General features: G+C 43.2%; 1 protein-coding gene across 1 annotated transcript in view; it reads left to right on the top strand.

The window, feature by feature from the left end:
- dlgap2a (discs, large (Drosophila) homolog-associated protein 2a) overlaps nt 1-24,645 on the top strand; it is a 181,758-nt gene that overhangs the window by 126,924 nt on the left and 30,189 nt on the right. Inside the window, exons 6-7 of the mRNA XM_060933327.1 lie at nt 2,321-2,473; nt 6,324-6,562. Coding sequence (XP_060789310.1) covers nt 2,321-2,473; nt 6,324-6,562 — 392 coding nt within the window. The remainder of the gene's footprint in view (nt 1-2,320; nt 2,474-6,323; nt 6,563-24,645) is intronic.

Genomic DNA, 24,645 nt, shown 5'->3' with positions numbered 1-24,645 from the left:
CATATCTCCTCCCTCCCTCAGTTCTCAATGGATTTCAGTTCTGATTGTTTTATTTGAAAGAACTCGACCCTCTGGACAACACTTGCTCATTGTATTGTCAATTTTTTGCTCACAAATTAGTAATCAGGTCAACTTAACACATTTTCTTCTGACTAGAATTGTATCTCGTCTCTCATTTATCATCCGAATTCGGTTCTGATCGATGTTTTGGGTCGATCTTGCCTCGGGGAACCAAATTTAGCCCTTTGTTGATGTTCCTGCTGTGAACAGTTTGTCGTGGAGGTCGGTCCTTTCTCGCGTTGTCACATTTCAGTTATGTTTGATGTTTTGGTCGTCATGGGTGTTTTGATGGCAGGCTAGATGAGCTCCTACATCCTTGACGTTCTGGTTAATCTTTAAAGCAGAGTAAGAGAAGCAAGTAGTGTTCAATAGATCCACCTGGACACAAAGAGTACTTATTAATACTGTTAGCTAATTAGCCAATCATGGACTAGCAGTGCAGTGCTTCAGATCACGCAGGTCATGGTGTTTAGTTGAGTTCAAACCAGGGCTTTGAACCGGAATTTTTTTCCTATTGGTTCGTTCCGAACAGAAACGGAATTTTAACGTTTCCGGTTTTGGGTTCCACCATTAAATAGACGTTCCCGAACCGGTTAGAACAAAAAAAGTTCGTTCCCGGAACGGTTAATTACGTTCCCTGTCAGCTGTTTAACAAATGGCTATAAAATTATGTCTCTGTCTCATCCAGCTTAAGCCAAATGTAGGCTAATTCTATTACAACCTTCATTAAATAAGACAAGAAATAATTCAAAACAATTATTATTTCAAATGTTGGCGATTTGGATTCTCAGTATGTCTTCCCATCTACACAAACAGAAAAAGTGCCAAAAATGAAAGATAATTCGTTTAGTGTGTTACCAAAGGCTAGTCAGGCCCTATAGAGGGCTACCGCATGACGTCACCGCGCCGCGAGATTTTGTTAGGCGCCATATTGGAAGTACACGTCTATGCAAGTACATACATACATAAACTACAGCTGAAATGTAGCCAGGGCCGGTTCTGCCCTAATCTGGACCCGGGTGCAACATCGCGCAACCCCCCCAAAAAAAAACAGTCTAAATCAGGACAACCATCACATAACTATAACTATAAACATTTTATATCAACTATTTTAACTAAATGGGCTATAATAAATAAGCCTGCAGGCAGCCACGGCGGGCTGCCTCAGAAAAGTAACCATTTGTCCTACCTTAAAACTCGTTTTGCATTTTCTGCCTCCTTTTTTGTATTTTCGACCCTCCGTTTATTTTCTTTCCTTTTCTGAAAACCCGATTTGTGTCCAGACATTTTGTTCTGCTACCAACGAACTAACTCGTCAGGTCTCGGCTCTCGAGCCCGCGATGATTCCCGTGGGAAGGGCAACAACTGATACATTTTTACAAACAGCCAATAGGGAGGTTGCATCGTTCAGGCTCTTCTTTGCTCAGAGACACTCTAATGCACTTACTCACTAGTAGTCCACCTTCCCGCTCTCTCCATTAAATCAGCGAACGTCACACAGGAAGTGAACCCCAGCGGGTCATAGAAACTTGCGCAGGAGAAGAATGACTATTTGTAGGCTATGGAAACTTTGAGGAACGAAATAAAAACCGGTATTAACCGGTTACCATTATTTTTAATAAGCGTTTCTGTTCCAGAACATAAAAAATAATAAAGTTTCTGGTTTCATTTCTGTTCCATGTGAAATAGAAAAAGTTCCCGGTTTTCGTTTTCGTTCCTTGAACCGGTTCAAAGCCCTGGTTCCAACATAAGAATGAAGCGAAGTGTTTGTGGCCTGAGCCTGACCACTGTATCTTCAGCTGTTGCATAGTTGAGGATTTCAGAAGCTGCTGATCTCCTGGGAGATTCATACACTCCAGAGTTTCTACAGAATGGTGTGAAAAACAAAAAACATCCAGTTCTACAAGCCTTATTCATGAGAGAGAGAGAGAGAGAGAGAGAGAGAGATTGGAGTTCAAGCTGACTGGGAGGACAGAGCAACCACTCTTTACAACCGTGGTGATCAGAAAAGCATCTCAGAACACGCAACACATCAACTTCTGAGATGGATGAGCTACAACCGCACATTGGGTTCTGCTCCTGTCAGCCGAGAACAGCAACCAGAGGCTACAGTGGGACACTGGAAAATGACCAGATGAAGATCTTGAGCTGTGTGTCCATGATCTGATGCCACATGATTGGCTGATTGGATAATTGAATAATGAATGTGCATCTCTCTCACTGTCTCTCACTCTCTTCCTGTGTCTCTCTTTCCCCCCAGCGGTCACCTACACCCCCAGTACTCCCACCTACAAGCGGACGCCCCCTCCAGTGCCCCCTCGCAGTGCCTCCAAACCCCTCATCTCCATCACAGCACAAAGCAGCACCGAGTCCACGCAGGACGCCTACCACGAGGGACGCCTAGCCAGGGGAGGTACACCATTACCCAACCACTATTACTGACATTCGAGCTGAGATTAATTAAGATTAGCGCTGGTCTGAATAATTAAAACACTCATGTTTGTTTATTATGTTGGTGTTCGTTTCCCTGTTTAGTATTCGTCTCTGTCTTCGCCTTCCTCCTCTCAATAGTATTATTCAATATGAGGAACGAAGTCATGGTTTCTCCAACCAATGTCGCTGAAACTAGAGATGCAACAATATCACTTTTTTTTTTCCCCCCTCACCATTACATCGGTGCCTGTCAAGGGGTGGGATATATTCAACAGTAAGAGAACAGTCAGTTTTTGAAGTTGATGTGTTGGAAGCAGGAAAAGGGATTTGAGCAAGTTTGACAAATTGTGATGGTTAGATGACTGGGTCTGACTGAGCATCTCCAAAATGGCACATCTTGTGTGTGGGGTGTTCTCGGTATGCAGTGGTTAGTACCGAACAAAAGTGGTCCAAGGATCCAAAGGACAACCGGTGAACCGGCGACAGGGTCATGGGCGGCCAAGGCTCATTGATTCGCATGGGGCACGAAGGCTAGCCCATATGGTCCGATCCAGAAGAACAGAAGAGCTCCTGTAGCACAAACTGCTGAAAAAGTTAATACTGACACCTTTCTGTTCTAGCCAGCATTAACGTTTTCAGCAGTTTGTACTACAGTAGCTCTTCTGTTCTACTGGATCGGACCATATGGGCTAGCCTTCATGCCCCATGCGAGTATGGTTTTTAAAAAAAACCACACATCCTACACATAGGACATATCAAGACTATTAGAGATGAATAGCAGTGGAGGCCAAAAAAAAAAAAAAACAAGCAAAATTCTTTAGAATCGTATCACAGATTTAGTTTATGTCCAGTAAGTGATCTTATTTGGGCAGAAGAACAGACTTAAAGAGCTGTGTCTGATCTGCAAGTCTTAATTAATCATCGCTGATCTTAACGAGTAAGAGTAGCTTGATTATAGGCAAATTCTAATAACTATTACACTGCAACCCTGCTATAATGATCTCTTTTACTATAGACGTTCACATATAATGAACCAAGTTCGTGTCCCCCACCTTTAATGACAATGAGCCGGAGTCTTCAAAAAAAAACAGCACTGTATCACATCCACACATATTGCTGCTTGGAGCATCATTCGGACTAATTACCATGCATCTGTTCCGGATTAGAGCGCAATCACAGCGTGCACTCATCAACACTATCTAAACACACAGACTTGCTGAAGTATACACGCTGTACTGAGTGTCTGACATTACCAAGCCTTGTAACTGTGTATCGCCTTTCTGGTTTTGACTTTGTTTTGTGTATGTGGACTCTGCTTTTCGTCTTTGCTTCCGCCATTCTCTTTATGCCTCGCCTGACTATTGCCCATTTCACAACTTCCTACAATCACTAACAATTATCGAGAACACTGATCAAAGGATTGATAAAAGGACGAAATGAGTGCCGATACTGCTAAACTTACCTAGTTAAAGAGCACCGGTCTTGGTTTTATTTCATACCGCCTGCCCCGCCCAGCCCTGTGGCGCGACATAAATGACATCATCGGTGATTTTCGACACATGAATGATCTGAATGGTGAAGATTTAGAAAACAGAGCGAGTCAGTGGGTGGACAGTGACACGATACAATACGATATACCGGGAACCTCCATCATTTCCATAACGGACGAAGAAATCATTGCCTGTGTTACCGTGATCATTTAACTCCGTCAGTGAACTGCAGTAGTGACTCGGAAGGAGAAATTCATGATAAGGAGAATGTGACTAAAATGTCGTATATAATGAGAGTTCAGTATTACAAACTTCTTAGGATAACAAACTATTTGGATGTCGCCCAAGGAGATCATTACAGCGGGATTGCAGTTTATTTCTGTTTATTAGATTCTTTTTAAACAAATACTGTCAAAGATTTTTCCTTAAACCATTTTTTTGTATTTATGTTCATTTCAAACTTTAAATTGGCTCTAAATTTGCTTGATTCAGGCATTTATTTCTAAAAAAAAAAAACTATCAAAACTATCTGCCTTTTTAATAGTTGGAACATTTTAAGCTTGAAATTCATGATATTTGTTATATAATCATGTCTTAATGAGATACAACCCCGATTCCAAAAAAGTTGGGACAAAGTACAAATTGTAAATAAAAACGGAATGCAATAATTTACAAATCTCAAAAACTGATATTGTATTCACAATAGAACATAGACAACATATCAAATGTCGAAAGTGAGACATTTTGAAATGTCATGCCAAATATTGGCTCATTTGAAATTTCATGACAGCAACACATCTCAAAAAAGTTGGGACAGGGGCAAAAAGAGGCTGGAAAAGTTAAAGGTACAAAAAAGGAACAGCTGGAGGACCAAATTGCAACTCATTAGGTCAATTGGCAATAGGTCATTAACATGACTGGGTATAAAAAGAGCATCTTGGAGTGGCAGCGGCTCTCAGAAGTAAAGATGGGAAGAGGATCACCAATCCCCCTAATTCTGCGCCCACAAATAGTGGAGCAATATCAGAAAGGAGTTCGACAGTGTAAAATTGCAAAGAGTTTGAACATATCATCATCTACAGTGCATAATATCATCAAAAGATTCAGAGAATCTGGAAGAATCTCTGTGCGTAAGGGTCAAGGCCGGAAAACCATACTGGGTGCCCGTGATCTTCGGGCCCTTAGATGGCACTGCATCACATACAGGCATGCTTCTGTATTGGAAATCACAAAATGGGCTCAGGAATATTTCCAGAGAACATTATCTGTGAACACAATTCACCGTGCCATCCGCCGTTGCCAGCTAAAACTCTATAGTTCAAAGAAGAAGCCGTATCTAAACATGATCCAGAAGCGCAGATGTCTTCTCTGGGCCAAGGCTCGTTTAAAATGGACTGTGGCAAAGTGGAAAACTGTTCTGTGGTCAGACGAATCAAAATTTGAAGTTCTTTATGGAAATCAGGGACGCCGTGTCATTCGGACTAAAGAGGAGAAGGACGACCCAAGTTGTTATCAGCGCTCAGTTCAGAAGCCTGCATCTCTGATGGTATGGGGTTGCATTAGTGCGTGTGGCATGGGCAGCTTACACATCTGGAAAGACCATCAATGCTGAAAGGTATATCCAGGTTCTAGAGCAACATATGCTCCCATCCAGACGACGTCTCTTTCAGGGAAGACCTTGCATTTTCCAACATGACAATGCCAAACCACATACTGCATCAATTACAGCATCATGGCTGCGTAGAAGAAGGGTCCGGGTACTGAACTGGCCAGCCTGCAGTCCAGATCTTTCACCCATAGAAAACATTTGGCACATCATAAAACGGAAGATACGACAAAAAAGACCTAAGACAGTTGAGCAACTAGAATCCTACATTAAACAAGAATGGGTTAACATTCCTATCCCTAAACTTGAGCAACTTGTCTCCTCAGTCCCCAGACGTTTACAGACTGTTGTAAAGAGAAAAGGGGATGTCTCACAGTGGGAAACATGGCCTTGTCCCAACTTTTTTGAGATGTGTTGTTGTCATGAAATTTAAAATCACCTAATTTTTCTCTTTAAATGATACATGTTCTCAGTTTAAACATTTGATATGTCATCTATGTTCTATTCTGAATAAAATATGGAATTTTGAAACTTCCACATCATTGCATTCCGTTTTTATTTACAATTTGTACTTTGTCCCAACTTTTTGGGAATCGGGGTTGTATTATGGGATGTTGGATCATTTTCCTGCAACCATCATCCAAGATAGCTTGATTTCACGAAGATATCATTGGGTCAGTTGGAACAAAGTTGTAAATCGGTCCTATACATCATCTTTCTTCTTCTTTACTCAGGTCTGTGGGGTTCAGAGGGACTCGGGCTCGGTTTGGGTCGCACCATCTACAACTCCACGGACAGCCTGGACAGCGCCAAGGCCGTCACTATCGCCATGGAAGCGGCAGCCATGGCCATGTCAGGAAAAAGACACCCGTCCACGGACTCGCACAGCTCGGTGTTGACCTGCGATAAAGCCATACTCGTGTCCAAAGCCGAGGAGTATCTAAAGACGCCCCGGTCATCTATAGGCATACAGGTTGGACTCTTACACATGCACGCGCGCACACACACACACACAATACTGTATATGATCAAGGCCAGTGATCATATATTTCATTCTTATGCACCGTACATAGTACCCATAATGCACTGTCAGAGTCAAAACATTATCGAAAACGTTTCTGCCGACACAAAACGAGGCATTGGTGCTTAAAATTAGAAAGCATAAGAATTCCAAAGCATAAAATGGCTGCTGAAATTGACCAACAGGGTGTGAAAATCCATCAAAAAATCCATAAACACACACACACACACACACACTCCTGAATAAAAATCTAATAAAGTATAAAATAGCTGAACCGGATATGGGTTTGTTTTTAAAAGAATTGAAGTCATTATACAGAAGACTATAATATTATGCAAGCTGTATAAACTGTCATGGATTCCCCTTTTTGTCTCGTGGTTCCCATAACGGCAAGAAAGATGTGCTTGGGGCTGTTTGTTTATTTATTTATTTTTGTCCTGTCTCCGCCCCCTTGTGTCCAGTGGACACACAGCCGCTAATACCTTACAAGAACAATGAAAATCCAACACCAAGCAACAAATTAGCATCAGAATCACTAAACATGTCACAAATATCTCAGTATAAACATATTTACGTAACGTGGCCGGGTTATCCTTCCCACAAGCCTCTGCGCTAAGTAGCGCATCACCATTTTTGATGCTATCTTTGTTAGGGGTCGCTACATCGGATCATCGTGAGCCGTATATTTGATTGTACAGTTATTTTGTTGTAATGGACCAGAACGGGCCTCGGCTGTATCGAGGACGACTGCGAAGGAAAAACTTGGACTGAAAGCGTCCGGGTACGACCCGTTCCACAGCGATCGCGAGCAGTGGGTTTGTGGAGGTTTTGCTGTACGTAAAACAAACAGTGAACTGGGTTGTGGGAAGGGTGTGATCCGGCCCTTTAATGTGTTTCAGGATGGAGTTTTCCATGAATTCATCCTCTTTATGAGAAGATAAAATGCAGTCAGATTTCATCTTTACCGCGGCGTCACACTGAGGCTGAATACAGATCACTTCCTGTCCACTGTATCTGCTCACTGCATACAGGATAATGGGGATGATGTCACTCAGCCTGTGTGTGTGTGTGTGTGTTTTAATTAAGATTCAATTCAGACACTCTCTTAATTTCTCTCTCTCTCTCCCCTCTCTCTTTTTTGCTCTCTGTCTCTCTCTCTCCATCTCTCTCTTTCTCTCCCCCTCTCTCGCTTTCTCTCCATCTCTCTCTCCATCTCTCTTTTTCTCCCTCCCCTCTCTCTTGCTCTCTGTCTGTCTTTTTTCTCTCCATCTGTCTCTCTCACTGTCTTTCTGTCCCCATCTCTCCATCTCTCTTTATCTCCATCTCTCTCTCTCTTTCTCTCCTTCCCCTCTCTCTTGCTCTCTGTCTCTTTCTTTCTTTCTTTCTTTCTTTCTTTCTTTCTTTCTTTCTTTCTTTCTTTCTTTCTTTCTTTCTTTCTTTCTCTCCATCTCTCCCCTCCTGATATTTTGTTCCTCAGTTTTATATTCTTAGCTCCGACCCACTCTTTGGCTCGCTCCTCTGTTTGATTTAGTGTGCAGTGCACTCGTCCTCACATCCCTCGCTCCCTCACTCCTCTCTGCCTGTCGTCCTGCTTCCTGCTGATTCTCTCTCTCTCTCTCTCTCTCTCTCTGTGTTTTGGCCCGAGCGAGTCTGGCATGAGCCGTGTCATTTCTCAGTGCCATCTGAAATGTCAGAGCCGTACTGGAAGAAAGCAGGACTCATACAATAATAGCACCGTGTGTGTGTGTGTGTGTGTGTGTGTGTGTGTCCTCACCATCTCATCACCATGACACCAGCGTGCTTCACTTCAGATGTAACTTTTCTCCCACTCCCACTCTGCTTCAGGAGACTGAGAGAGGAATAAAACGTGTTTATTTCCTTTCAGAGAAAGTTCAGAGTTCTGGAGAAAGCCCGAGCAGCCTCCATTTACTGTCTGATCAAAACTTGGATCAACAGCAGTGTTTCCAAGGCAACATTTAAAAAAAAAACAACAACAAAAACCCCTGATGATAAGGATGGGAAACAAATTCTGCTACTTTTTTTTTGCTTTTATGCGCTCGACCTAAAAATGTGACAATCAACACAAATATCATAATTTGTTATATTTTTTGTAATTTTTTAAAATTCATAAAAATAAATACAATTTTGTAAAGACAAAAATAAATATATTATTTACCAGCTTAAGGTCGGTCTGTATGGTGAAATACCGTGACCTCGGCCCAGAGGGCCTCGCTCAGTACTTTCAAGACCTCGGTCACGGTATTTCACCATACGGACCTCCCAGCTGGTGTGTGTATATATATATATATATATATATATATATATATATATATTTAACCCTGAAAAGGAGAAAAAAATATTTTTTTTAAACTTTTTTTTAAATGACCTTTCCAGAGTTAAATATTTTTATAACTTTTTTAAAGAATATTTTTTAAATCTTAAAAAAAAAAATACAACAGTGAAAGAACCTGATAACAGCAGGAACACATTTCTGCTAAACTTCTGCTTTAGTACAGTTTATAACTCACAAACATTATAATTCCATCAAAATTACATCATGTTACTTTTATGAGAATTTAATAACATAAATGTTTTGGTTTTAATTTTTGTATTTAAAGGTCCCATGGCATGAAATTTTCACTTTGTGAGGTTTTTTAACGTTAAAATGAGTTCCTCTGACCTTCTTAAGTCACCCCAGTGGCTAGAAATTTCATAATGTGTAAACCAAACTATGCCCAACATTTGAGAATGGCGCATCAAAACGGCGCGTTGATAAGCTCTTCCCTTTACTACGTCAGCAAGGGAGATGATCCCCACGCCCCCCCCTCTGGATTCCCACCCACTGTATGGATTGCCTCCCAACTCAAAAGTTGCTGTTTGTCCTACCAAGCCTACTGCGCATGCGCAAAGCCTACTGCGCATGCGCAGAACACATGACTACATTTTGTAGTGAGGAGCCCATAGAAGACACAACATGGAAAATGCGCTGTACATGGATGTGACAACACAGAAAAGAGTCTGTTTTTACTGCTGACGGGAGAGCCCCTGAAAACGCAGTGGCTTAATTTTATTTACTCCAATAATACGCCGTCGAGTCTACCTAAGACGGTGTATGTTTGTCGGAAGCATTTTCCTGAGGAATGTTTCCACAACTTGGGACAGTACAGGGCAGGTTTTGCACATCAACTGTCACTGAAGCCTGGGTCCGTACCAAGCATCCCTGCCACATCAGCCACAAACAGCGAACAAGTAAGTGTATAACTGTTAAGTCGTTTTGCCGTGTTTTAAAATCGGTGCGTTAGCCTAGCAATGGCTACATTAGCTGTGCAGCTAACCGCTTCCTGCAGTTAGCCAGGTACTCTGCGCTACAAAACTAAAGCGCATGCAGCATGCTCTGTTAAACTGAGTTTAGTCTGGCAATTGACTGTAACTTATGAGCTTATGTTTGACTATTGCTCCGCAACGCATGTCTTCTGTTGGATAAGCGATATGTTGCTGTAGTAGCTGCTTCTATCCTCTTTGGTTATGGAGTGCGTGTTCAAGCTACCATCTGTGGGATTATGATTGAACGCCTCTAAGTCAGAATCCCGCCTAGACGTGACGATACTGCAGCGCCGCGGATCTTCGGTTGGTCTGGCGAGGTCGCGCGGGTGGCCCTCCAGCAGCACCGGCCGCCCGTGGAGGCAGCGGTTCTCCCAGGGGCGAGTTGGGGGGAAACGGCAAAGTCCCCACTCCTCCATGGTAAAACTGCTCAGTTTTACCATGGACCTCAGGCTGAAAAAAAAACGACAAAGTCCCAGTTTTACCATGGGCTTGAGTTGTACCATTTTTTTAGACAGGGCGGACGGACCAGGGCATTCGCCCGCCTGGCCGTGCCTGACGAGGAGCGCTCTCGGCCGGCTTGGGAGGCAGACAGCAGCCCCTCCCCCCATGGCACGCCCCCACCGTCTACCCTTCCCCGCCTCCTGCTTCTCATTAGCAAAACGACGCACTGGGAAAAGCGCTGAAATGGGGCTTTCTCCCAGGAGGCTATATCTACGTGCCGAGGGTTCATTTCGAGAAAGGCTGCGGATAAAACATCCGGAAGCCTCCACGAGCCCGTTTAAAGCACCAACAAACCACCATGCCATGGGACCTTTAAAGAAAAACATTTTTAGTTGTAAAAATAAGTACAGGTTATGTAACTTGGAAAAGGAAAGATTTTTTTAAAAATCTGCAAAACTTACATTTTTAATTTAATAATTAAACACTTTTTTGCTACATCTTTAAAACTGTAAGAACATTTTGAAAAATATTTCTCCTTTTCAGATATTTAATTAAATAATTTTGATTAGCTAAATATAATAAATATAAATTATTTCTATTTATGTTTTATGAAAAATGTATTTTTTTAAATATTAAAAATACTTTCTAGACATTGAATAAAGTGTTCTTGTTATTAACACTGAAACACATCCAGTTTTATTCTCCTCTTATTAAACGTCCTGCTGTTACACTGATCTCACGGCGGCGGCGAGCCGATTCGTGACCCGGAGGCTTTTCCCAGCGCCGGACCTCAGGGGACTTAAACTAAACGTTTTATACACATTTCATTTAAAGTCACTTATTTTAGATTATGCTTAGATAAGTTGCATATTATTGAGCCATTTAGCATTTTTTTTTAAATCAGCAATTAATGAAGCTAATTTGTAGAAATAAATCTTAATGAATTTTTTATCTGTTAAAAAAAAGATCAAACAGGTTCAAGCTTGAAAGAGCAAAAAAAAAAAGTCTAGAACTAGCCTTTAATCATCTTATATTGATTTTCACATGGCTTCATAATGAGAAATATCAGATACATTTTCATTTTTTAGATGATTTTATTCATCTCAGATGGAGTTTCCTGTTGCTTTGGACAGTTACAGAAGAAAAAAAACATGAGCAGTATGTAAAAAATAAATAAATAAGACTAGAAAAGCACTCGGAGAGCGCAGACCTCCGCCAAAAATCCTTTAAAAAAATCCGGGATCCAGAAGGTGATCCGGATCACCGCCAAAATTTAATGGATTGTTACTTGTGCCCAGTCACACCTCTGGAAAAAATTTCAGAGCAATCTGTTCATTACTTTTTCCGTAATGTTGGTAACAGACAAACAAACAAACAAACCAACGCTACCGAAAACATAACCTCCTTGGCGGAGGTCTCATCTCATTATCTGTAGCTGCTTTATCCTGTTCTACAGGGTCGCAGGCAAGCTGGAGCCTATCCCAGCTGACTACGGGCGAAAGGCGGGGTACACCCTGGACAAGTCGCCAGGTCATCACAGGGCTGACACATAGACACAGACAACCATTCACACTCACATTCACACCTACGCTCAATTTAGAGTCACCAGTTAACCTAACCTGCATGTCTTTGGACTGTGGGGGAAACCGGAGCACCCGGAGGAAACCCACGCGGACACGGGGAGAACATGCAAACTCCACACAGAAAGGCCCTCGCCGGCCACGGGGCTCGAACCCGGACCTTCTTGCTGTGAGGCGACAGCGCTAACCACTACACCACCGTGCCTTGGCGGAGGTAATAAAGTAAAATAAATGACTTGATAAGAAACATAGTGTCATCATCCGATATTATTCATTATTGTTAAGATGTTTTTTGCCATGGGGCGGCACGGTGGTGTAGTGGTTAGTGCTGTCGCCTCACAGCAAGAAGGTCCGGGTTCGAGCCCCGTGGCCAGCGAGGGCCTTTCTGTGCGGAGTTTGCATGTTCTCCCCGTGTCCGCGTGGGTTTCCTCCGGGTGCTCCGGTTTCCCCCACAGTCCAAAGACATGCAGGTTAGGTTAACTGGTGACTCTAAATTGAGCGTAGGTGTGAATGTGAGTGTGAATGGTTGTCTGTGTCTATGTGTCAGCCCTGTGATGACCTGGCGACTTGTCCAGGGTGTACCCCGCCTTTCGCCCGTAGTCAGCTGGGATAGGCTCCAGCTTGCCTGCGACCCTGTAGAACAGGATAAAGCGGCTACAGATAATGAGATGAGATGAGATGAACAGTTAACATAGCTTACAGTTTTCCTGTCCTAATGTTTAACCTAATGTTAGCTTGCATACTAGTTCCGTGTGTTTCTGGTTTACGCAGGTAGCTCATTAACCAGAGTTACCCGAGTGCTAACTCACTGACTAGCTACCAGTGCTGTGGCTTTACTCAATATCATGTTTAAATAACAATCCATTCATTATTGCTCTTCGGTGAGGTACAGACACATCCATGGGACTTCTCCGATTCATAAATCAGCATCAGGACTGTAACAGTAACTCTGCTTCACCTCACACCACCCTGTCACTGATTATTTTCCGAGAACAGCACGACATGGAGGGTTTCATTCCTTCCTTAAAGTCTACGCCATGCTTCTGGTGTTTAACCTTCAGAGGGGATGAGGCGCTGAGAATCACTTACTTTATATCAAACCACCTCGAGGTGTGTGTGGGTGAGAGACAGACCGACCGACCGACAGAGAGAGACAGACAGAGACGGAGAGAGAGATACAGAGAGAGAGACAGAGACGGAGAGAGAGAGATACAGAAATAGACAGAGAAATAGACAGAGAGAGAGAGACAGATAGATAGATAAAGACAGATAGACAGAAAGAGACAGACAGAGAGACACAGATAAACAGAGAGAGACACACACAGAGAGAGAGAGAGAGAGAGAGAGAGAGAGAGATGGTCGTGACTAAAAGATTAGAGAATAACCTTGTGCTGTCTTAAAGGCAGATGCTTTAAAGAAACAGACATGTCTGCATACAAATGTGTGTATACACACACACACACACACACTCTTTCAGTCATTGGCCATTATCTGTGTGTGTGTGTGTGTGTGTGTGTGTGTGCGCGCCTCACAGAGAGGAATTAATAAAGAGCATGGAATCAATAACTAATCTGATTATCCAGTTCGTCTCAGACACTCGAACACTGGAACAAAATCCAAATTCAGACGGAAATAAACGAGAATAAACACAGCGCAGAGGACGAAAGGCATTCGCGTGATGTCACAACCCTGTAAATAACACCACGATCAGATCTAATGCATTCTTTTATTTTACTGACTCTAACTGTATCCTCCTCACTGATCACTCCCAAGAACTGCTCTAGTGGGCGGGGCCTACTATTCTAATGAGCGTGCTTGATTGACAGCCCTCTGTTTGCTAGTTTTGTCTTTACTTGCTAGCTTGCTTTTAGTTGTTAGTTTGCTTTTACTCGCGAGATTGATTTCAGTTGCAGGTAGGGCTGCGTACCGGTACTGTGTACCGGTACTGTACCGTGAAAATCGATTCGGTACTGGTCCAAAATACCGGATCATGAAGTACCGGTACTGTACCGATATAAATTTACACCATGCTTATTTTGTGACTGAAGATGCGTAAATCCTACCACAAAGATGAAAATTTAGCACTGGAAAAGACATAAAATGCCGTGCTGAAACTTGAAATCAGAGCCATCTTTGATTTGAGATCCTCTCGCCACAGTCTCACGAGACATTGCGAGAGCTTGGCTGATCCAGCGTTCTGATTGGTCAAAAAGACTCGAAAGCAGGTCAGCCATTTTTCCTTTGCTGGCATTGGCGACCTTTGTTGCTTTGTGTAATTTTGCCCAGGGCTTTGAACCAGAATTTTTTTCCTATTTGTTCGTTCCGAACAGAAACGGAATTTTAACGTTTCTGGTTTTGGGTTCCACCATTAAATAGACGTTCCCGAACCGGTTAGAACAAAAAAAATTTAATTCCCAGAACGGTTAATTACGTTCCCTGTCAGCTGTTTAACAAATGGCTATAAAATTATGTCTCTGTCTCATCCAGCTTAAGCCAAATGTAGGCTAATTCTATTACAACCTTCATTAAATAAGACAAGAAATAATTCAAAACAATTATTATTTCAAATGTTGGCGATTTGGATTCTCAGTATGTCTTCCCATCTACACAAACAGAAAAAGTGCCAAAAATGAAAGAGAATTCGTTTAGTGTGTTACCAAAGGCTAGTCAGGCCCTATGCATTGATAGGCTAACGGAGGTTAACGTCATTTAATGTTCGCGAGCCTCTCATTAACGTGGGCAAATATATTGATATCATGTTTGAAATTGACGTTTTTGAATAACGACAGACTGCAATATTTACCTCTTATTTAAGATGTGGAGACGTGATAGTAGTCCACCCTCCCGCTCTCTCCATTCAGTCAGCGAACGTCACACAGGAAGTGAACCCCAGCGGGTCATAGAAACTTGCGCAGGAGAAGAATGGCTTTTTTATTTGTAGGCTACGGAAACTTTGAGGAACGAAATAAAAACCGGTATTAACCGGTTACCATTATTTTTAATAAGCGTTTCTGTTCCGGAACATAAAAAATAATAAAGTTTCTGGTTTCGTTTCTGTTCCATGTGAAATAGAAAAAGTTCCCGGTTTTCGTTTTCGTTCCTTGAACCGGTTCAAAGCCCTGATTTTGCCACGTAAGTTAAAGGCCGTGGACTGCGCGTAGTCTGTAATACTCTAGTGTAGTCACTTCTCGCTGTGAGACAACTTATGACTTTTTGTCCCAAGTTAACCAAGTGTGAGACTGAGAGGGTGACTGAGAAGTGAGGTAGGAAACCTAGTTATGTTCGGTTTTCTTTGAATAAAGATACTGACAAGTCGTCAACAGTTTATTAATGTTTCTGTCATTATTGAAGAAGTTCAGAAGAATTTGTCAAATTGCTCAGGTACAGGTCCAGGTCTGGACCTGTACCTAAACCTCTGTACCGGTACCTGTACCTGATATTACGTTTAGGTACGCAGCCCTAGTTGCAGGGTTTTTTTTTTCCCCACTCACTAGTTTATTTTCTACCTGTTAGTTTGCTTCCACTCACTCGTTTACTCAAACGTTCCCAGTAGTTTGTTTTATTAGCTAGTTTGTTATTGCTAGCTTTGCGTTTGAGTGCGCATTTGCTTTCACCTGCTAGTTTGTAGTGTTTGCTAGTTTTGTTTCCATGTGCTAATTTGCTTTTACTCACACATTTGCTTTCCCTTCAGCTTCACTTTTACAAACTAGCATGCTTTCACTTCTCCTCCTCCTCCTCCTCCTCCTTCTTCTTCTTCTTCTTTTGGCTGTTCCCGTTAGGGGTCACCACAGCTGATAAAGTCCCTCCATCTTCTCCTGCCCTCCATATCTTTTTCCATCGCACCAACCGTCCTCATGTCCTCCTCCACCACATCCATAAATCTCATCTTTGCTGTTCTTCTTTTCCTTCCACCTGGCATCTCCATCTCCAGCGTTCTTTTCCCAATATACCCTGGATCTCTCCTCTGTACAGTACGTGTCCAAACCATCTCAATCTCACCTCTCTCACTTCGTCTCCAAGCCGTCCTACATGTCCCGTCCCTCTAATGTTCTTGTTTCTAGTCCTGTCCAACTTTGTCATGTGTGTAAAATCACAAGGTCAAATCTAGTGCACCTGGTTTGAGAAATGACCTTCGCTAAATCTGAATTTGCTATCTGATGTATTTCTGTCCATTTTTATAGATAGCACTGTATCATGAAGAAGCAGAAACCACATCATCACGTCTAACTGAGGTTACCTTACAATGTGTTAGCATGAAGCGAGTGCATTTAAGGCTAGCCAATAATAATAATAATAATAATAATATGTTTTAATCGGGGCGGCACGGTGGTGTAGTGGTTAGCACTATCGCCTCACAGCAAGAAGGTCCGGGTTCGAGCCCCGTGGCCGGCGAGGGCCTTTCTGTGCGGAGTTTGCATGTTCTCCCCGTGTCCGTGTGGGTTTCCTCCGGGTGCTCCGGTTTCCCCCACAGTCCAAAGACATGCAGGTTAGGTTAACTGGTGACTCTAAATTGAGCGTAGGTGTGAATGTGAGTGTGAATGGTTGTCTGTGTCTATGTGTCAGCCCTGTGATGACCTGGCGACTTGTCCAGGGTGTACCCCGCCTTTCGCCCGTAGTCAGCTGGGATAGGCTCCAGCTTGCCTGCGACCCTGTAGAACAGGATAAAGCGGCTACAGATAATGAGATGAGATGAGATGTTTTAATCAGTTGATAATAAAAATATTCTGAAGATTATTAGTCAGACTGAAAGCTGATGTGAATCTTTCTCTACATTCTAGGGATTGCTGATGAACATAGCCGGTGAAATAAAATAAAAATAAAGTCTGCTTAGAAAACAAAGTTTGAGAAATATTTAGAAGCACAAATGATAAAGTATACTTAATTATTATTGGAATTTGTGTCATAATTCATCAAGCAATGCATTACAACTTGGGGAACATGCTAAGCTAACATTAAGCTACTTCTTATGTGCTTCTTGTTGCTATAGTAACAGTGATAGTAAATTTGGTTCCTTACATGAGCATAATTTGTATCTGGGTTTGTTTGTTTGTTTGTCTGTTTGTTTTACCCCCGGTTTCCACCAAGGTGAGCAGCACTGTCTGTCCACAACTATTTGCACCTTCAAGACCAAAACAATGACCTATTTAGCAATATTAGTTAAGTTACCAGGGCGGCACGGTGGTGTAGTGGTTAGCACTGTCGCCTCACAGCAAGAAGGTCCTGGGTTCGAGCCCCGGGGCCGGCGAGGGCCTTTCTGTGCGGAGTTTGCATGTTCTCCCCGTGTCTGCGTGGGTTTCCTCCGGGTGCTCCGGTTTCCCCCACAGTCCAAAGACATGCAGGTTAGGTTAACTGGTGACTCTAAATTGACCGTAGGTGTGAATGGTTGTCTGTGTCTATGTGTCAGCCCTGTGATGACCTGGCGACTTGTCCAGGGTGTACCCCGCCTTTCGCCCGTAGTCAGCTGGGATAGGCTCCAGCTTGCCTGCGACCCTGTAGAAGGATAAAGCGGCTAGAGATAATGAGATGAGATGAGTTAAGTTACCCAGCTACATAAACCTAGCATTATGCTAATTTTGCCAGCTGTGTAGACTTAGGCTACATCCACACGACAACGGAAACGAGATTTAAAAAATATATATATTGCGTCCACATGGGCAATGGATCAGTAAAATATCAGGTACATATGGCAACGCAACGCTTGCTGAAAACGATGCAATACACATGCCACACCTCTAGGTGCGCTGTAAGACGGTCCCATCGGAGACACCACAACAATAGAAGAAGTAAGGACGCATGCGCATAAACTATTATGCACGAGACTTCATATTAGCCACAAAGTCAGAAAAATCTGTTCGTAAAATTACGTTATAATGACCAAATACAATGAAAAGTATTTTTCCAGTCTCACCTGTGAAAGGTAATCCCATGTGATCTCGTTTGGACGGCAAACCTGTTGGTACAGTTAAACGCAGCACATGAATGAGGCATCTTTATTCTCTGCTTTGACCCATCCAATATGGCGGCGAGGATGACGTATGATTCTATGCGGAAGGCGGCGTCTTTAATGGTCCGGAATAAATTGAATGCTACACGTTGATGGATTAATTTGTTCTTCTACGCCCTTTTTGAGGAATGTATTGTAGGACTTAAACCAACATCTGAAGAGGTGAGATCGCTCCTTTTTTTTTCCCTATTTTTGCTGGCGATATTGACTCTCTCTCTCTCTCTCTCTCACTTTGCACCATTACACAATAAATATTCACAGTGAAAATATTTTGTAAGCGCGTTTCATGAACCAAGTTATAGGATTTGTTGACAACTCGCATCAAGTTCGTTACACTTCTACCCGGCGTGAAGCACGTGGTTGTGACGTCATCGTAAACTAATCCGTTCTACTCATCCAGACGACTTAGCAACGGCGCCGTTGCCAGATTTTTCCACTCTGGAACCCGTTCTCAAAAGATTTCGTTTTGGGGCACCCAAAACGCCGGTGCCGTGTGGACGCCAGGCCGAAACAATAAACAATTTTATCAGATTCACCTGAATCCGTTGCCGTGTGGACAGGGCCTTAGCTTTGCTAATGTTCTATCTCCAGCAGTATTTGTTTGATGTTGGTGAGATGGTCAAACATTAGCTAACATTAGGTTAACAAACATGTGTAATCGTTGTCATGGTGTCAAGTTTTCTGTAAGGAGATTTAGCATTTAGAATGGAGGAGTCTCCAGTGTCAGTGCTGTGACAGCAAGTTTTCTGCCAGGAGTTTATGGGTTCTCAGTCATGTTCTTGCTTAACTTCAAGAGAGAGAATAAAGAGAGGCTGGTGAAGGGACAAGTGTTTATAGCTAAGTGAGAGCTAAGTGAGAAAAGGAACATGTTTTTGGAGACGTTCCACAACATTAAACGGATAAATGATTTTTTTTTCTTTTGCAATAAATTAAATTTTGTAATTGCTGACAAATTGCTGTGGTGTTAGAGGAGTAAAACACTTCAGGACATGTTGTTGTAGGAAAACGTGCTTTACGGTGTTCTAAGGTTGTCTATCTTGAATTTATTCTCTACTACTAAACTAGAATTCTGACTTTTGTCTGCTATCTACTTGACTCAGTTGGATCTAGATAGATTAGTACTGTTGATTCTGTAGTGTTGTTTGGTCTAAATCGTTCTCCGATGTGGCTAATCAAGAGTAGCTTCAGTCTCCCTTAAGGTGTGAATTGTGTTAGTTATGGCTGGGCACCGCACAAACTGATAACGACATCATCAGTCTTTCTTTGGCTTATCTGACACAAGGTACGCTACCACTCTTGCTGGAGCAGTTGGGGGTTCGGTGCCTTGCTCAAGGGCACTTCAGCCAGTTCTGCTGTTCTGACCTTTTGGTCCCAAAACTGCTTCTCTAACCGCTTAGGTACTCTAATAAGGTACTCTAACCATTAGGCCATGTCTTCCCCCCATAACTCTGGATTGTGAATTGTGGGCAGGGCTTATTAAGATAGACAGATTGAAAGTTATAGTGGTTGCAACAGGTAGAAGCATACATTTATGTAGAAAGTGTTATGTTTAGTTGTTGCCAGTTCCCTCTAGGATTATGTTATGTTAAGGTTACCAGTTCCCTCTCAGTCCAACTCCTGACTAAGCTGCGGCCTCAAAACTATCTTTGTCATCACATCTCACAGACCCAGAAGCTCTCATTCAGAAACCAGAGGCCGGACTACCAGTAACCTCATCTGCCCTCCAGCTGTCTGTCTCAAACAGCGGTGGTAATTGGGCTCTGGAACTGCCAGTCTGCTGCAATAAAGCTGATTTCATATTAGCTTTATCTTCCCATTACTCTCTTGACTTTCTGGCATTAACTGAGACCTGAATATCTCCATAGAACTTGGCTACATTGGCTGCTCTATCCTTTTTCTCACACTCGATGAGAAACTGGCAGGGGTGGTGGTCTGGTGACAGGTCTGCTATTGCCTCGATGATGGTGTTTCACACCTCTGCCCCATCTCATCTGAATAGCTGTCATCTACAATCCTTCTTGTCCCTTAGGAGACTTTCTTGAAGAAATGAACACATTCCTCAGTCTTTTCCCTACTGACAGCACCCCTCTCACTGTCCTCAGAGACTTCAAGCTCCAGTCCTCTTTCTTTCTCCAATTTTTGCATTTCTTCTCCCTGACACTCAACAGCTGCCCTCCCATACACAAGGGAGGAAATGCCCTGGAGCTGGTCTACAGCGGCCCCTCCCCAGCTACAGACATCAATGCTACCCCACACCACATCTCCAATCATCCAGACCCTAACTCCTTTTCCTCCCTACCATTGGAGTTAGCCACAGGCAGTCTTCTCTCCTCAGTTTCCTCATCCATGAATCTTGTCGGGCGGCATAGTGGTGTAGTGGTTAGCGCTGTCGCCTCACAGCAAGAAGGTCTGGGTTCGAGCCCCGTGGCCGGCGAGGGCCTTTCTGTGCGGAGTTTGCATGTTCTCCCCGTGTCCGCGTGGGTTTCCTCCGGGTGCTCCGGTTTCCCCCACAGTCCAAAGACATGCAGGTTAGGTTAACTGGTGACTCTAAATTGACTGTAGGTGTGAATGTGAGTGTGAATGGTTGTCTGTGTCTATGTGTCAGCCCTGTGATGACCTGGCGACTTGTCCAGGGTGTACCCCGCCTTTCACCCATAGTCAGCTGGGATAGGCTCCAGCTTGCCTGCAACCCTGCAGAACAGGATAAAGTGTCTAGAGATAATGAGATGAGATAAGATGAATCTTGTCTGCCCTCTGTCGTTTAAACCCAGGAAGACTTCTGGCCTTGTTCCTTGGCTATTAGATGTGTTGTACAGCAATTGGAGAAAATGAAGAACAGCAGAGAGAAAGTGGAAGAAATCACAACTTGACACAGATCTGGTCTCTTAACATGCTCTCTTGTCCAAATTCTCATCTGAACAGACTTCTGCTAAGGCTGCTTTCTACAAGGAAAAGCTGGAAACGTCTGCACATTGTCCTCGCAAGTTCCACAACATCTTTTCTTCACTGCTTAACCCACCAGCTCCTCCTGCTCCATTCTCCCTGACTGCTGATGACTTTGCCACTTTTTATGATGGGAATATGGAAAGAAATCTGCCAGACTTTCACTCCTACCCCAGCTCCTATGCTACACACTCACACCACATTCCCAGGCACATTTTTCTAATCGAGCAATAGAAGACATCCTGTAAGTCATGTTGTCCTGCAATACTACCACTGACCCATTAGCTCCAATCCCTTCCATAATGCTCCAGAGCATCTCACAAGACCTCTTTCTCTTCATCACTGCTATCATCAATAGCTTAATATCTGGTCATGTACCAGCTGCATTCAGGAAAGCAAGAGAGCAAGGGTTATTCCCATCCTGAAGAAACCCACTCTGGATCCCTCAGACATCAACAACTACCAACCGGTATTGCGTCTCTCTTTTCTTTCTAAAATTGTTGAATGCACTGTCTACAATAAACTGTCTCTTCAGCTCTCATAGAACAACCTCCAAGATCGTGACCACAAGACTCTCGTCCATCCTTATGAGTCTTGGTTTGCTTCATATCTGGAAGGTCGGTCATATCAGGTGACGTGCAAGGGATCCACGTCTGCTCTGTGCAGACTCTCCACTGGTGTCCCACAAGGCTCTGTACTTGGTCCTGTTCTGTTCTCACTCTATGCTCAATCTCTTTTTGAGGTCATATGGGTTCTCATACTACTGCTATGCGGATGAAACTCAACTCATTTTCTCCTTCCCTCTCTCAGACACTCATGTTTCCTCTCAGCATATCTCAGCATGTCTAACAGACAGTCTCATCATGGACGGTAACTCATCAGCTAAACCTTAATTCCAGCAAAACTGAACTGCTGTCTGTACCAGGTGATTCATCCCCACGTCAAGATCTTGTGATCTCCCTGGACAACTCTCTGATCTCACCTTCGGTCACATTGGGCTAACCATGGCTAATCAACAGTCCTTTTCCTCTCACATTGCTAATCTGACATGTTCACATCAATTTCTACTTTAAAAACATCAGAAGGACTTGTCCATTTCTCTCCACACAGGCTACTCATGTGCTTGGTCAGTATCTTGTCAATTCGAGACTGGACTACTGCAACTCAATCCTGGCAGGTCTGCCTCTGAGAGTCATTTGACCTCTGCGATTGATCCAGAATGCTGTAGCACAACTCGTTTTCAACCTTCCTAAGTTCTCCCACACTCCCCCATTGCTACGCTCCCTCCACTGGCTTCTTGTGGCTGCTGTATCTGATTCGAAACACTGATTCTCATCTCATCTCATTATCTCTAGCCGCTTTATCCTTCTACAGGGTCGCAGGCAAGCTGGAGCCTATCCCAGCTGACTACGGGCGAAAGAAACACTGATTCTTGTCTACAAATCCAAAAATGGACCAGCACCCACTTACTTCAAAGCACTTATTACACCACACACTGCACCACGCTGCCTCCGATCCTTGAGCACTCCTTGACTGCCCCCACCATTTTTCATGGTACAAAGAAGGCATGCATCAAGACTCTTCTCTTATACCTGACTCACTGGTAGTCTTCAAATGATGACTACAGACCTACCTCTTCCTGAAGTACTTAAACAAGCACTTTCATTAAAAATGGTGAGGGTTAAAAAAAATCTTGCGCTGCTTTTGTGCTTTTCTTACTACATTACCTCTGCAACAGAGTTGTTTAAACTGATAGTATCCTTTGTCTGTGACCTAGTGAACCAGTCAAAAAAAAAGTCAGTGTCCTTCCCATGCCAGGACCTGGTCTTCCCAGGCAGTCTCCCGTCCCAGTACTAACCAGGCCCAAGGCGCATTGGGCAGCACCAATCTTCACTTCTATAGACCTCTGCCTCTTGCCTATACAGCTAGGGTTACAGTGGGGGGCTAGTGCTTTGGTAACCATGAGATTTTGACTCCCTGCTTACATCTGTATTGCAGCATGCCTTGCCAGACTGCAATAGATACCGTTTTTATAATGGTCTTGAGGAGAACTCGCAATGAGGAGAACTCGCTGTCTCCCGATCGAGAGGCGGACATGCTAACCACTAGGCTAACTCCTGGCAGTGAACCAGCATCAGGATGTATATATTAATCGGCGGCGGCCATCCATCGCTAACGATGATGACTGCCTCATTAGGATGCGCAGAAACACAGATGGGCCGCGAGGCCCGCACCAGACTTATTCTCCTTTCCTAATGAAGTGCCTTGCACAGTAAGGTAAGACAAACGATGTCATGCCCCCATTGTGTTGTCTCTCTGGACCTCCAGACCTGATGCCAAGTGGTGCACAAAAGTGCCACAGACCTGACAGGTATGGAAGTTGCATACAGTTGCAGTGACAACTGACTTGCTGAGTGATGCCATCCGTTGGCCATTTGAGTGGCTCTTCTGCATGCCATCTGGCGGTGCGCCATTGACCCTGTTGGGTTCATCTGCCACACTACACCGAAAAGCGCCCTGCTGCCAGCACCTTATTGGTGATGTACTATTTAACCCATAGCTAGAACCCAGGCAGGTGCTACCACTCCGGGTCAGAGTGGACCTGGGAGCAATGGGGATTAAGGGATAACTCCACTTTTCCCAATACTCAAGTCTGAGTCCTGGACCTGAGACTCACCACCAGTTGCAGTTTAAAGTCATACCCAGGAGTCCCTATTTATATAAATTACTATATATACTTATACTATTAATATATAGTCCCTTAATAGTATAAGTATAAATAGTAAAAGTATATATTAATCTGGATAAAAGTTGTCTGCCAAATGCTATAAATATAAATGTAAAATAATCAATTCCAGTAACTTTGCTTTCTCACACCACCCTGCTGTTGATTATTTCCCCATAACTGCACACCGCCACCTTTTTATGGTTCTGTTCATGTGGATGCAGCCTTTTTTTTTTTTTTTGATACTGCAGTGGTGTCAGCAGCTCATGGTAGTGAGTCTAACATTTTTTAAGGCAGATTTCTAAGGGAAAAAAAATTATCTGGCGGTGAGATAACACTTCGGTGGCCCGTCTTAGATGTACAATAACATGGAAGAGAACAAAGCTGTGATCCTGTGGGACTCCCAGACTCCAGATCTGTACAGATAAACAAGCAGCAAACCAACCATATACAGCTCTAGCAGATAAGAAGGGAAAAAACGTTACAAACAGCAGCTGTATTTACTGTAGTTGTCATGATCTCAAGTGAATAATATTCACAGGAAGGAATACAAGAACCTGGAGAAATACCCAGGATTATCGATGGGATTGGGAGAACGTGGAAGGTTAAAATCATGTCGAAGTTCATCCAAGTGCTGATGGCTGTGTGAGTTTTAGTAGAAGATCAGTGCTGAAAGATTGTTGGGGTCTTTTTTTTTCTAATTCCCTCCTCATTTGTATTTAATATGGTGCCAAAGTATAAAATAATCATCTCCACATTGACGTAATGTTAGTTCCTGGTTTATAAACCACCTGGTTGTATGAAGAACAGAAATAGCCATCACCAGATGATAAGCAGAAAAATTACTCACACGAAGAGAGAATGACGTGGAAATAGTAATTGCAGAATGGCTCACGCTGTCAAAGTAAATACATGAGCTGAAATAAACAAATTAAAAAATGAAATAGAGCGCTCTAAATGCTCAAGAGAGAAGTAATAAACACACTCGCTTCAATGATTAAAATAATCTTAAGGTAAC

The sequence above is a fragment of the Neoarius graeffei genome, chromosome 11, assembly GCF_027579695.1.
Source record: "Neoarius graeffei isolate fNeoGra1 chromosome 11, fNeoGra1.pri, whole genome shotgun sequence".
Taxonomy (NCBI): Eukaryota; Metazoa; Chordata; class Actinopteri; order Siluriformes; family Ariidae; genus Neoarius; species Neoarius graeffei.
Note: the sequence above shows the minus strand (reverse complement) of the source record. Positions and strands in the feature narration are given on the sequence as shown.